Below are 13677 nucleotides of genomic sequence, written 5' to 3'. Positions count from 1 at the left end.
ACAAATATGTTAACTTGATTGATCTAAAAGAATTATTATGATATAACCTGAATGTAATACCTTGATTTAGTTCCGATATACAATAAAAGTTTATTGTGATGTAATGCCATGATACGTTACGTCCAGATTTGATTTTAAACTATGTTGGTTTTTTTTTTTGACTAAGACATTGAACATTTAAGTGGAACATTGAGTCGTAATATTCACATCACAATAAACTTTCAAACCTGCATGGCAGAATATAGTTTTGAGAAATGACTCTTTGGAATGATTTATTTTAATGATTTGAGATAATTCCAAGCACACAAGTATCAGCTCCACATATATCAATAGTGGCCGCAAAACATTTTGAGATGAAGAGAAAAAACACATGGAAATAGAGAGGAAGAGACATCTATATAAAAGCGAAAAAAGACATCAGGTTTTATTGACCTCTGGATGTATGCATCAGCTTTTTAGACACAATAAGATTCATGAGCTTCTGTTCATCTTCTCAGTAAACTGTGTGAGACTTGAGCCGAAAGAAAGAGATGTTAAGTGCTCCAGTTCAAATGTCTCAAGTAACCTCACACCTGTGTATGATCAAGCATGATCATCACTAAATAGCAAAAAGAAAATGAAAAAATAGATGGGGTAAGTTGCAGCGACTGGCACGTGGATCGAGACATTATTTAGATACAACCTCCATCAGTCGACTGCAACCTATCCACTTACAGCTTGCATATGGTGATCTATATGGTTAGTTCATTAAGATGACAATCCATGATGTTGGAAATAGACTCCATGAAAACAGTTTCAGTAATTCCTGGGCAGGCAATACTATTTGCTTCATGGATAATTTCTTCAATTTTGGACTCCTCGTTGATGGTTTCTCTGCACAAGATACTTCCGATGTCATATGGTGTCAGACCTTTCTCGACTCCCTTCTTCAGTAGCATGGTGGAGATGCGAAGAGTGCGAGAACACTCCAGAGACAACTCCCAGCCATAGAACTTCAGAAGAGCAATATCCTGCTCAGCATCCAGCGATCGAATGTAGTCAATTGTTTCAGTGTCAAACGGCTGACGTGATTGAGGCCAATAGAGCCACTCAAAGGTGCAGTCTTCAAACTGCAACAATAAAAGCATTAAAGACAGAAAATTTTCTCAAGATTTTAATGAAAGCAATATGCTAAATAGAAGTAGGTGTTACAAGTTGTTAGGCACGTTAGAAGCTCAAACTAAAGATACTGATCTCACATATATCTTTGCCGCCGTTTCTATTGTCGAATGTTAAATCAAGACTATACAATATATGTCACATTAAGATATCTACAATTTCAAGCAATAACACACTCGATTAAAAGAAATGTGAAAGATAATGCTCTTAAAGTTATAAGCAAAACAAAGTCAACATGTGAATCAGAAATCAGCATCCATTTTGTATTATAATGTAATGGATTGTCACAAGAATACACAAAACACACTATTCTCAATCTAAAGACACATATTTGCTAATTCTAAGTGTTGAAGGCAATATCATTTTCACTAACTTTCAAGCCCCAATAAAATATTGCTCCCACTGCTCCACCTGTCATGTTCTTCAATTCCAAGAAAAAAATGTTTTCAAAGGAGGAAGAATAGTGTAAGTCGAACAGAACTGCTACAACAGATGCTGAATAGTCGCACAAAGAAAAACATGTAAAGCAATAATAAAAAGTGTACTGCACAAAATGAAAGGGAATATCAAAGTGAAATCCATGTAGACAAGAGACTGATGAAGATAGATGAATTTGAAATAATGTGAGGAAGATTTAATGAGAGATTGGATGTCAACAGTAATCTGAAGATACGTAATGAATTTTACTTCCCAATTGACCGATAACAACAGTATGACATGAACCTTGGTGTTATTGTAAATTTGTTCCCTCGTGACTTGAGTGAACAAGGTTTGAATCAAGAAATAGCTTCTATGCTTCTAGGATAAGACAATGTGGATCAAACCGTTCTAAACTCCATATAAATGGAAGCCTCATGCACAAATATGCTGATTTGGTTAGTTTAAGATAATCTTCCACCCGTTTCCTAATGTACAAGATGCTTAGTCTAAGCCTAAAAGATTAAAGCATGTAGCTACTATCAGGCCCAGTGATTGAAATATTGACTACAGAGTCTGGACTATAGCTGTACACATAAACATGCATCTATATGATCCTAAAAGATGAAATCCTCATGCACAAATATGTCGATTCACCTCAGAGTCTACATGATGAGGTGATAAACTCACATTCTCAGGAAGGCAGTATCCATGATCAATTGGAACCAGCACCAAGTGGTCTTCTTCTCCCTCCTTGCAGAGTAGTATATTCCCAGCATGTCGATCAGCATTTGCCAGTCTTATATCCAACACACAGATTTTATGAACTTCTTGAACTGGAAATGCCCGAGGTCCCATTTCTTCACAACTTCCACAATTCTTCATGAACATCTGCAATGATCCAATCTTAAAATGCTTCATTGCATGCTCATATTCTACAGGATGGTTGAAACTTCCATGCAAGCACCGCACCAAAACTGTTGGTGGAACACCAGAAAACCCAACATCAACACATGAAAATGACCGGCGCCCACTTATAGGATGGTCAAGTATGTAAGCTGCGACTTCCCTAAGGGCGCCTTCTCCTACTCGAGTCCTCCTCTTCAAACCTTCACCGTTCACTGACAATGGAAGTCCTCGAGGATTGTTTTCAGCCATTGGCTCCTCATCAATTGGTTTAAAAACAGCAACAAATTTGTCACCTGATATATCCTGCATAAAGTAAGCTCCCCCTGTACCTTCCAAAGACATGATTGGTGGATTCCCATTCTCCAATCCAGCAAGAGTAGCATGAAGGAGATCCCTGATCACTTGAGGCAACTCAATCTTTGGGTTCACGATGATTGGCTCAATCCAGACATTCTTACATGTAGACTCTGTGGTCGTTACCTGAATATCATTCACATTTTCCTTCTCTTCGGACAATGGTGCTACAATGGAAAGCTCAAAGTCTCGTTCAACAGGCTTTGACCTCAACTCTGCTGATTTGTGCAAAAGTAAATGAAACACAGCATCATCATTCTTGCAAATATCATGAATCATCCTCTTGTCATCGAGTTCCTCGCAAGCAAAGACAAGTTTTTGATTTTGAAGATCCACATATGGGTTACCCGTCTTAGCAATTTGCCTTTTAACATATTGTACAGTTTGGCCCCCCTCGATATGAAACTTGAATTTCTTCCCACATGCAGTTTTAACAGTGATGACACGAACATCTGAGATGTGGATGACAAGGTGGAGGATGTTCCCATTGGAGATGCCATAATCCCGGATGAGGCTATCATTCCTACTCAGCTCTCTGCCATCAAACACTAGCTTCTGATTTTTCACAACAAACCCTTTGCAGGTCTGGATCCTAAGCTTCACAGAGGCAATCGAGTCAGAAGCCAGAACGCTCATTGGGGTCATGGAAGCACCAGGAACTGCAAGGTAAATCATAATGGACTCCACGGAACAATGTGGGGTTCTCGTGCCATTAGATTGGAAGAAAGAGACAGCAGGATCTTCATTGATTGGCCTAAGAGTGATTCCGGCGGATGCCATCCTGAATCCTCAACTCGTCGCTAGCGGAATGAACCACGAGCAAGACGAGGGCCTCTCAAAACGTAAAGGCCACTTCTGAATTCGATCCAATGCACCTGCGGACAGATCAATGAGTGAGCACCTAAGAGGCCTGATTAAATCCACAAATCCTTATCTAACTGTAAAAATCCAAATTTTCATAAATCCAACCCCACCAAAAAGAAAACTTTGGCTTGGAACTCTAAATTCCCGCAGACCCCAATTTCCCCAGCGAAGTCCGAGCTAACACTAGACTTGAAAGGAATCAGCTTTACGTCGATCAGGGCTCCAACCAAGACCAACTGCGATTGACAGGTCGTTTTGTGCGCAAAATGCGATCAAAACAGCATGAGAAGGGCGAAAGAAGATCGAGAATTTGAGACATTAAAGACAATGTGGTAGACCCGCCGAAGAGCAATGGCAAAAAGAGGAATGGATTCTTACCGGGAGGGAAGAACCAAGTGCGAGGGGGCGACGCAGGGGAGCTTAAATTGGGCGATAAAAATAGCAAACCGCTTCGATCGATTGACGAGGGGCGTTTCGTCAAATCAGGGCTTCTCTTCGACCCGATCGCGCCCTTCCTATCTACCACTCGCGCCAGTTCCGGCCTTGGCTGCGAGCATTGCGCTTCGCGAGTCCCTCGAAATGGGAACTGCGAGCGACGGTAAGAGACGACGAGCTACGTGGTCGGATCTGTCGCCGTTTTCCACGGTCTGATCCGAACCTGACGGAAATGCTCATGTTGACGGCGTTATAATGCGATAACCTGGGTTTGAATTACCAAAGTGCCACCACGGGCCTTTTATGCTTTATTGGGCTTAATATATCCCACCATAAATTTATCCTCACTCCGCGCATCAAGATTCGTGAAACATTGTCCATTCACTATCCGATGCCTCGATGGGCTTGCATTGTCCCCTCCGACTTGGATGCTCATCATCGATCTGCTTCAAGATTCGCAAGAAGTTGTACGGTACTATCTAGGGCCTTGTTGGGCTTGGATTAGCCCGTCCGTTGCAAGCCCATCATTGTGAGCATTAAGATTCGTGAAACAATGCCCAAGTACTATCCTAGGCCTCGTTGGGCTTGGATTGAGCCTCGTTGATTCGCATCAAGATTCGTGAAAACCATCCAACGCGTCCATCCTACGAATCGGAACCTCCAAACCCCCAAACCCTCGTCTATATCGTGCCGACGCCGAGCTCTCACTCGCTTCCAATCCCCAACACCCCCGCGGAAGAGGAGGAATGGCTCTCTCGAAACCCCTCTTCCTCTCCCACCACCTCAAATCCTTCAAACCGTATTACTCCCGCCCTTCCTTCCCCTTCGCCTCCCACCTCCGCCTCTTCTCCTTCGCCACCCCGGAGGAGGCAGCCGCCGAGCGCCGCCGCCGCAAGCGCCGCCTACGCATCGAGCCACCCCTCTCCTCCCTCCGCCAGCAGCAGAAGCCACCCTCCTCGTCCGCCCCTCCTCGGTCCCCAAGGACGGCCCCCAACCCTAACGCCCCGAAGCTTCCGGAGCCCATCTCCGCCCTCGCCGGCAGCCGCCTCAACCTCCACAACCGCATCCTCACCCTCATCCGCGAGAACGATCTCGACGAGGCCGCACTCCTCGTCCGTCATTCCATCTACTCCAACTGCCGGCCCACCATCTTCACCGCCAACGCTGTTCTCCACGCCCTCCTCCGCCAGTCCCGCTACGCTGACCTGCTTTCCCTTCACCGCTTCATCACCCAGGCAAACGTTTCCCCCACCGTCATCACCGTCAACCTGCTTCTGCAGGCCTACTGCGACTGCCGCAAGACCGACATCGCCCTCGAGCACTTCCGCCTACTCCTTAAAGACGACGCGCCTTTCCCTCCCTCTCCCACCACCTACCGCATCCTTGCCAAAGGACTGGTCGACAATGGCAAGCTCGACCAAGCCCTCGAACTAAAGGACGACATGCTGGCCAAGGCCTTCGTGCCACCCGACCCCATCGTCTACAACTATCTCATGCAGGGCTTTGTTAAAAAAGGCGACCCCGACAAGGTCGTCTCCCTCTATGAGGAGCTGCTGGAAAAGGTTGGCGGCGGAAAGATCCTTGACGGCATCGTGTATGGGAACCTCATGAAGGGCTATTTCGGAAAGGGAATGGAGAAAGGAGCCATGGAGATATACCGTGATGTCCTAGGTGAAGGCTCCAAGGTCAGATTTGGTGCAGTGAGCTATAACCTGGTGCTGGACGCGTTGGGAAGGAATGGAAAGCTCGAGGAGGCCATTGACCTGTTTGATCGGATGCTAAAAGAGCACGACCCTCCGAGGAGGATCACGGTGAATTTGGGAACCTTTAATGTGATGGTGGATGCCTACTGTCTTGCTGGGAGGTTCCCAGATGCAATCACTGTCTTTAGGAAGATGGGCGAGCAGAAGTGCATCCCTGACACATTGTCTTATAACAGTTTGATTGAACATCTTGGGAGCAACAAGTTGGTTCCAGAGGCGGAGGAATTATACAAAGAGATGGGTGAGCGTGGGATCAATCCAGATGAATACACGTATGTCTTGCTAGTGGAATCATGTTTTGGAGTGGATAGGGTGGATGATGCAACAGGGTATTTTCAGAAGATGGTGGAGTTGGGGCTGAGGCCAAATGCAACTGCATATAATAAAGTCATTGGTGGACTGGTGAATGTAGTACGGCTCGATGAAGCAAAGAAGTTCTTCGACCAGATGTTGGAGAAGGAGGTGAAACCAAATGTCATGAGTTATGAGCTGCTTCTCAAAGGTTTCATTGACTCTGGCCGGTTGGATGATGGACTTAAAACACTAAAGGATCTGCTGTTAGATGATGGAGTGACATTGAGCCAAGAAATAAAGGAGCTTATGGAGGAGGCATTGAGGAAGGAAGGGAGAGAGGAGATGGGAAAACTGTATGAGGATGTTGAGAGGGAGAAGGCTGAACGATTGGCCCGGGAAGCGGAAGAGAAAGCAAGAGCTGAGGCTCTTGCTAAGGAAGAAGAGGAGAAAAAGAAGAGGGAAGCTGCTGAGAAGGAAGCAGCTGCTGCAAGGGCTAGTGCTGCAGCTATTGAGGCAATTTTGGGACGGAAGAAGGATACTGCCAACGAGGAGTCTACTGCTGTCGGTTCCAGTGCTCCTGTTAGTGGGATACTTGGTGAAGAGAAGAATGGTAGTGAGTCATCTGTACAATCTGAAACTGCTGATTCAGCAGCTAATTGCGAGGTTCTTCCAGAAGAAAGAAATGATGGTTTGGACGATGAAGCAAAGGAAGGATCTGGAGATGCTGATCAACAGGTATCTGCTTCAGGAAATTGAGCTTGTCTCAAGAACAAATCGTTGGAGGGGCTTGATAAGATAATCTTCTATTCCATGTCATTGTTGTCTGTTACTGTTGTTCTGAAGTTCCATTTGCTACATATCATAACTTGTCATGATAGGAGTATAATGCATCTAATTGTTAAAGGTTGTTCACAGTGTTGATCTTACAAACTATAAGTTCTGGTTCTATTTTTACTGGAATGTCATAACATCAAAAAACTCATGTTTTGAATTAAGATGATTACACTCAATGTATGGCTAGAATGTGGCATTTTCTGCACCAATAACCTGTGCTATGTTTGCTGATCTTCTCTTTGGAAAAGTGATTTGCTGTAAGTTTCTGATGGCTTTCACTTTCTGCATGTAATTCAATGAATTAAGAATTTCTTATTTTTCGCAAATATCATGCTTCGGCTCAAGGTTTAGGTTTTGGCCTTCTCGGACTTTTCCTCTGGTCCAATGCTTTATCTATCATGTTTGCTGCATAGTTCTAAACCTTATTTGCATTTGATCACTTGTGCTATTCATTTTGTCTTTCAGTATCAATGTCTCAAAGTTACTAAGAATATATTCTCTGCTCTCAGAATTTTGTTCACAGAGCTTTGTATGGACATCACCATGTTATTTTAATTCTGAAGTTCAATTTGCTATTTGTTTTAACTTCCTGTAATAGGAGTGTAATGCAGCTAACTACTGAAGTTTACATGTTTTTGAATATTGGTGACCATTTGAACTATAAGTTCTGGTTCTAGTTTTATCAGAACACCATTGTCAAGGAAAAAAACCCATTATTTGGAATAAAAAAAATTCTGTTACTACTACTAGATAGAACATATGCATTCGTGCTATATCTTCTGGCGTGCTTTATTGAGTAGTGCTTTGCCAGACAATGTATAACTTCTATCCGATTCTGGTATGATCCAGTTTGATGATTATCTCACATGGAAACCTATGGCCGATTGCACTTTCTTCACATATTCAAGTATAAATTCAAGGACTTGTATCTTTTGCAGATAAGAACATATTTTTAAGAAGGTTTAATGTTTTAGCTTTCATGGAGCTCATCCTTTGGTTCTATCTGTGGATCTGAGATGGATTCTGCTTTATCTATTATTATTGTTTTTCAGTGCCTATGTGGATTTCAAAATTCTTTCAATGTCTATTGTTTTCCTTTGGTTCTAGCTGTGGATCTGAGATGGATTCTGCTTTATCTATCATTATCGTTTTTCAGTGCCTATGTTGATTTCAGAATTCTTTCATTGTCTTTCGTTATCCTTTGGTTCTAGCTGTGTATCTGAGATGGATTCTGCTTTATCTATCATTATCGTTTTTCAGTGCCTATGTTGATTCCAAAATTCTTTCAATCCAATCTCTCAAATTGATCAATTATAGTATGGTGCATGCTAGGGTGAGTGGTGCTCATACCATCATGTACAATGGATAGTCCTTTCCTATTTAGATTCTTTATCATTCTCAATTCTAGATCTATTTTGATATCAATTGTCACGAGAACGATAACCATTTGTCATAAAAACGATAACCAAAACCTGGACATGAGATCCAACCCCACGATGGTTTCACACCATGATATATCTTTGGTCCCGTCCATGAGTAATCCTTTTCTACTTGAGTCTCTCATCCGATACTAAGGCTGTTCTTGTACCATTTGTCATAATATGGATCAATGAAATAATTGACTACAAACATGTTTAAGCCAGGTTAATACTAATAGACACATCTAACCCTCTTGACCTGACTCAAATCTCCACTTCTAGGTGTCTCAGCTGTTCAGTTGCTCTCTTCAAATTTTAGTGCTGCAAACTCTGTTGAAGAATAAACCAGGGGAATGTTATTCCCTCACTGTTCTTTACCTGCATTTTGTCAAATGCCCTGGGGACATCCCAATTCAATTGACAATGAAATTGGAGCTGTTAATTAATAGATAGCAACAATATGCATTAGGTAGGGGTGAAAATCTTGATGTGAACCCATTGCATTTCGCAGCCTAACCTGAATAAGCTAGAGTATCATCTTTTGATTATTGTTCGACCTAATCCAACCTTGTTTTTTTTTTTTCCTGATAATCAATGTAAATCTTTCCTGGCCTGCTGGAAATCTTCATTAGCTGGAAGGAAGGTTGGATTTGGATCCACTTTATGTCCTTATTGTCCCACCTCAACCCGATCTGACTCGACTCGACTCAATCCAATCCCTGTAAGTTGGTTGCTGAAACTCTTTCACAAGCTACACCTGCAGAGTTTAACAACTGAACATGTCTTCACTAATGTAAGTTTTTATTTTATCTGGTATCGTATGCTTTATCCTTGTTTATTATTATCCAAGCATGATGTAAAGTGTCAAAGAATATTGCTGTTATCTAATTCCTTGGAGACCATTTCTGAACAGATTAATATTACTTGGTAAGGATCAGTGGCCATAGGTGGCATAAGTTCATCCACTCTGAAGTGTGCATGACATTCTGCTCATGTAGGCTGCTTATTTAAGAGGATTATTAGAATTCTTGTTGATGATCTTCTCGGGACCAAATAAACTTAAGGTGGGCCAATCTTTTGAAGGATTGATTGGCTAAGACTCATCTAGCTGCAATATGGCTTTTTTCCACATGTAGAGTTATCCACTTAGAGATTAGATCTTTCCCATGACACAGCTCAATGATACTACTGATCATATATGTTGTTCCTATGCCAACTCAACAAGCAGTCCTACCTCAGTTGTTGCAGTGTGTGTTGGTAGCAAATTAGAATACATTGAAATCATAATGGCTTTTTTCCACAGGTAAAGAGTTATCCACTTAGAGATTAGATCTTTCCCATGACACAGCTCAATGATACTCCTGATCATATATGTTGTTCCTATGCCAACTCAACAAGCAGTCCTACCTCAGTTGTTGCAGTGTGTGTTGGTAGCAAATTAGAATACATTGAAATCATAATGAAGCTTTAGAATACTTTACATTAGATTTCGTACATATTTGGAGACCCAGAGACAGGCTTACTACTATCATCCATCAACCCTCATCCTTGGTGGTGTTTGGTGTGTGTCGATTGCCATGTCATCTATTAATTTTGGGAGGTGATCCTTATCGATGTGGTCTAATTTTGGGAGAGAATTCTAATTGTGGTAGTTTTAGTTGTTACCAATTGTGGACTGAAGTGAAAAGAGGGAGGAGTAAGTACCTCTTTCTTGGCTTCTTCTTACTGCTTTAGCATCTCCAAACAACAAAACAAATAATAAACATTATTGTTTATTCCAACATCCAAGATGCCTGAAATATACAGAAATACTTAAATATGCATCAAGAACATGATTCATTGATATAGCTTGAAGAAAGAATTGGTATCTGGTTCATACAACCTGATCATACACTTTCTTGGCTTCTTAGTGTTTCAGCATAAAACATCTCCAAACAACAAATCATAAACATTACTGTTTATTACAACATGCAAAATGCCTGAAATATACATAAATACTTGATTGAATATGCATCAAGAACATGATTCATTGATGTAACTTGAAGAAAGAATTGGTATCTGATTTATACAACCTGATCATACACTTTCTTGGCTTCTTAGTGTTTTAGCATAAAACTTCTCCAAACAACAAAACAAATAATAAACATTACTGTTTATTACAACATGCAAAATGCCTGAAATTTACAGAAATACTTGAATATGCATCAGGAACATGATTCATTGATATAATTCCAAGAAAGAATTGGTAACTGGTTTATACAACCTGATCGTACAAAACAGGTTTCTGAATCTGGAACAGGAAGGAGTAGGATCAAGCGAATTTTGTGTAACAAGAAGAAAACAAGCCTCCAAATTATTGAGGGAACAACATCTGTCTAGCTGACTACCAGCTTAATTAATTTATGGGCAAAATTAAAATCAAGGTGAAAAAATTCATCATCCAACAATCGAAAATTTGACAGACGAGCAAACTGGCTTTCGATTGAGAAGGTTCAAACGTAGTAGCCAGTAAAGGTGAATCCTCGTCCAACTATCTCACCAACACAGGACCATGCGTACAGCTCGAGACCAAATAATGCTGCTATGCTGGCTTCCTCGACTTTGAGATCCTTTTTGTTTCTCCAGATGTGCCTCAGGCCATTAATCTCCTTCCAGAATGATTCGTACCGACCAGGAATGCTGCAATCGAAAGCTGTTTATATAGAGGCATTCTAAGCCTAGATTTCTTTTCATCAAAATCAAAATCTGAACTTTATACAACCAGCATGGAGTAATAATATTGACCTATCTTCATTATCGATCCACTTCTTAAATATTCCTAGTATAGATGCACTTCCTAAAACATAAGTCCAACTCCAACTTATAAAACAAAATCATTTATTTGCAACATATCATAGAAAACAGTCATGATGGATACAACATTAGCTTAAATGAAGACTAAGTTAAATAAGTCATTTAAATAACTTCATGAATCTTGCTGTCATCATATATGAACTCTGAATATAATGATGATCATGTTTATCAGCTCCAAGGTACCTCTAATGCCCAAAATAAATCTTTTTTGGTCAATTTTAAGTCTGTCTACCATAATGAAAAATGTACTGTAAAGGATCATCACAAGGTAAATTCAAGTAAAGGGTTCAAATGTTGGCTTATCCCCTCACTCTAACTGCTGCTCAGCACAGGTGAGCGGCCAAAGGAAGCCAAAGCTCAATATTCGCCCATCACACAATGTGCATTGTGTGCCACGATAACAACCTTTCCCGTGGAATACCACGCCACTCCATGGCTTAAGGGGGAAGCGCTCGGCCTTGGGCGTGTTATTTTGCAGAAGCATCCTAAAGGACACATTTCTGATGGTGACAGTAAGACTTCAACATGTTCCTTGACAGCAGCAGCAGTATGATTTATCAAAAGTTAGAAAAAAAAAAACAAAAGATTGTGTTTGTTTCAAGACTAGAGTAATAGGGTTGAATTATCTAACTTAGCTAGTTAATTTCAATCCTTTTTGTTTTACTGCTGATTGCTATCAAGCAATCTCTTTTATCTTGTTAACAAAGAATACAACATAAGATCATTTTAAAGCACACTTCCACTTCCAGGTTATTTGGTTTAACCTCCTTTGACTAGATGATATTGTTTGGAGAGTCAAATTTAACCTACCTTAACCCTGAAACATAAGCACCCCCCCCCCCAAAACACACACAAATAAAATAAAACTATGATGGAATTATCACCTATCGAGGAATTTCAAAGTATATGATAATAATAACCTGAGAAAGGACAACAAGATCAGCTTCCCTAGTTACATGGTACCTAACTATTCTACAGTTTAACGAAGCACATTTTGGGAATAAGGAAACTCCACACACACACACACACACACACACACACACACACATATATATATATATATATATATATATATATCAACAAGAAAATATATCACCTATCACAATGAGGGTTCATAAAGATCCTACCTGCTCATAGAAAAATCAAGCAAAACCTTCTGAATCTGCAGATCAAGATGTCAGACGAGATTCAAACAAATATCTACATTAGGTCCAAAAAAAATCTTATACACATGCTATGCTTAAGAGAAATAAATATATCATGTTGCTAAGCAGTAGGACAATCTATGGCACACAAACCAACCTTCTACCTCTCTAGTTGCTCTTGCTCATTTTTTATACTTGTTATGGATTTAATCAAACCATATATAACAAGCCATTACTCTTATTCATGAGCCAATAATCACACTCAAACCAGAAAACATATGTTCAATGATCATTATTTAGGCTCATCTTGTTTGACAAATGTTTACCAACAAGACCAACCCAATCGCGATACTTGTCTGTATTCCCTAACAAAGTATATAAAAAGATGCGAATCCGAACCTTGCCAGACGCGTGTAAAAGAGCTGCTTTGACAACTCTTGACACTTCTCGACGGAAGGTGGTTGAACAATATACTGCTTGTTCTTCTCCAGAAGCTCCTTATAGTATGCGCAACCGTTCTTCGCCACAAACTCCGAGGCTTGGGCAGCCTTAGATCGAAGCTGGTGCAGCCTCGCCGCCATCTGCCAACTAAAAAGAGACCACGCCATACAGAAAAACAATCATTTCATCAGACATCCATTTGAAGAACGACATATAGATCATGTACACGATATAGAAGAAGACCTAACGATCCAAATGCCCATCAACGTGCTCAACAATCCATGTCAAATACAGAGCACAACTTTACTGAGTCAAGACCTCGAGGAATCACCAGAAGGGTAAACCCCTAAGTGATGGCACAAAACTAAAAGGAGATACAAATGCCGTAAATTGCAACAAGAAACGGAAGGGGGATCTGGAAAATTCCAGGTACAAGGAAACCCCAGATACGACGAGACGATAAGAAAAGATCGATCTGGAAAAAGGGATTCCAATTAGAGATCGAGAGCAACTCAATCGACATAGCAAGCATACCTCTCTCCGTCGACTGGGGCAAGCAATAGATCGGAGAGCGGAACAAAGTCCGAGGAGGAGACGTTGGGAGCGCAGCAAGGTCGCCGTGACGGCCGCAGGCGTCCGATACTTAATGGCACAGATGCGGTGGGGGTACTCTCGTAATTTTGTTGCAAGAGTTAGGGCTCCGTGTCAGTCACTTTGGTGACTTCATCTTCCGGACTCGATTCGGATCCGACCCGATCTGCCAACTCATACAACCAGTGGGTTGGGTTGGAT

At 41.3% G+C, this 13677-nt stretch overlaps 3 protein-coding genes across 4 annotated transcripts; 1 reads left to right on the top strand and 2 right to left on the bottom strand.

Moving 5' to 3' along the window:
• Window positions 1-399: 399 nt before the first annotated feature.
• Window positions 400-4332, bottom strand: LOC135640371 (phosphatidylinositol 4-kinase gamma 4-like). 2 transcript variants are annotated; one of them, XM_065154728.1, is made up of 4 exons: window positions 4081-4332; window positions 3813-3938; window positions 2266-3713; window positions 400-1109 (listed from the first exon to the last, which is right to left on the bottom strand). In XM_065154728.1, the coding sequence occupies exons 3-4, from the start codon at window positions 3616-3618 to the stop codon at window positions 732-734; spliced, it is 1731 nt and encodes a 576-aa protein (XP_065010800.1). In that variant the 5' UTR covers window positions 3619-3713; window positions 3813-3938; window positions 4081-4332; the 3' UTR covers window positions 400-731. The 2 variants fall into 2 exon arrangements, with proteins under 2 accessions (XP_065010800.1, XP_065010801.1); XM_065154729.1 differs by lacking the exon at window positions 3813-3938.
• A 506-nt stretch (window positions 4333-4838) lies between these two features.
• On the top strand, window positions 4839-7204 carry LOC103989146 (pentatricopeptide repeat-containing protein At3g49240, mitochondrial-like). Its single transcript, XM_009407915.3, has one exon. It carries the CDS (start codon window positions 4884-4886, stop codon window positions 6948-6950), a length of 2067 nt encoding a protein of 688 aa, XP_009406190.2. The 5' UTR covers window positions 4839-4883; the 3' UTR covers window positions 6951-7204.
• Window positions 7205-10646: 3442 nt separating this feature from the next.
• Window positions 10647-13559, bottom strand: LOC103989145 (uncharacterized). Its single transcript, XM_009407914.3, has 3 exons — window positions 13420-13559; window positions 12844-13032; window positions 10647-11125 (listed from the first exon to the last, which is right to left on the bottom strand). Exons 2-3 carry the CDS (start codon window positions 13023-13025, stop codon window positions 10939-10941), a joined length of 369 nt encoding a protein of 122 aa, XP_009406189.2. The 5' UTR covers window positions 13026-13032; window positions 13420-13559; the 3' UTR covers window positions 10647-10938.
• Between the last annotated feature and the right edge of the window lie 118 nt (window positions 13560-13677).

The sequence above is a fragment of the Musa acuminata genome, chromosome BXJ3-6 (assembly GCF_036884655.1).
Source record: "Musa acuminata AAA Group cultivar baxijiao chromosome BXJ3-6, Cavendish_Baxijiao_AAA, whole genome shotgun sequence".
Lineage (NCBI taxonomy): Eukaryota > Viridiplantae > Streptophyta > Magnoliopsida > Zingiberales > Musaceae > Musa > Musa acuminata.
Note: the sequence above shows the minus strand (reverse complement) of the source record. Positions and strands in the feature narration are given on the sequence as shown.

Excerpts from the sequence above, each read along its gene's own strand:
- LOC135640371 (XM_065154728.1), bottom strand. The coding sequence starts at position 3,618 with ATGGCATCCGCCGGAATCACTCTTAGGCCAATCAATGAAGATCCTGCT. Across the intron at positions 1,110-2,265 it reads GATACTGCCTTCCTGAGAAT|TTTGAAGACTGCACCTTTGA; the intron begins GTGAGTTTATCA and ends TTATTGTTGCAG.
- LOC103989146 (XM_009407915.3), top strand. The coding sequence starts at position 4,884 with ATGGCTCTCTCGAAACCCCTCTTCCTCTCCCACCACCTCAAATCCTTC.
- LOC103989145 (XM_009407914.3), bottom strand. The coding sequence starts at position 13,025 with ATGGCGGCGAGGCTGCACCAGCTTCGATCTAAGGCTGCCCAAGCCTCG. Across the intron at positions 11,126-12,843 it reads TTTTACACGCGTCTGGCAAG|CATTCCTGGTCGGTACGAAT; the intron begins GTTCGGATTCGC and ends TTTCGATTGCAG.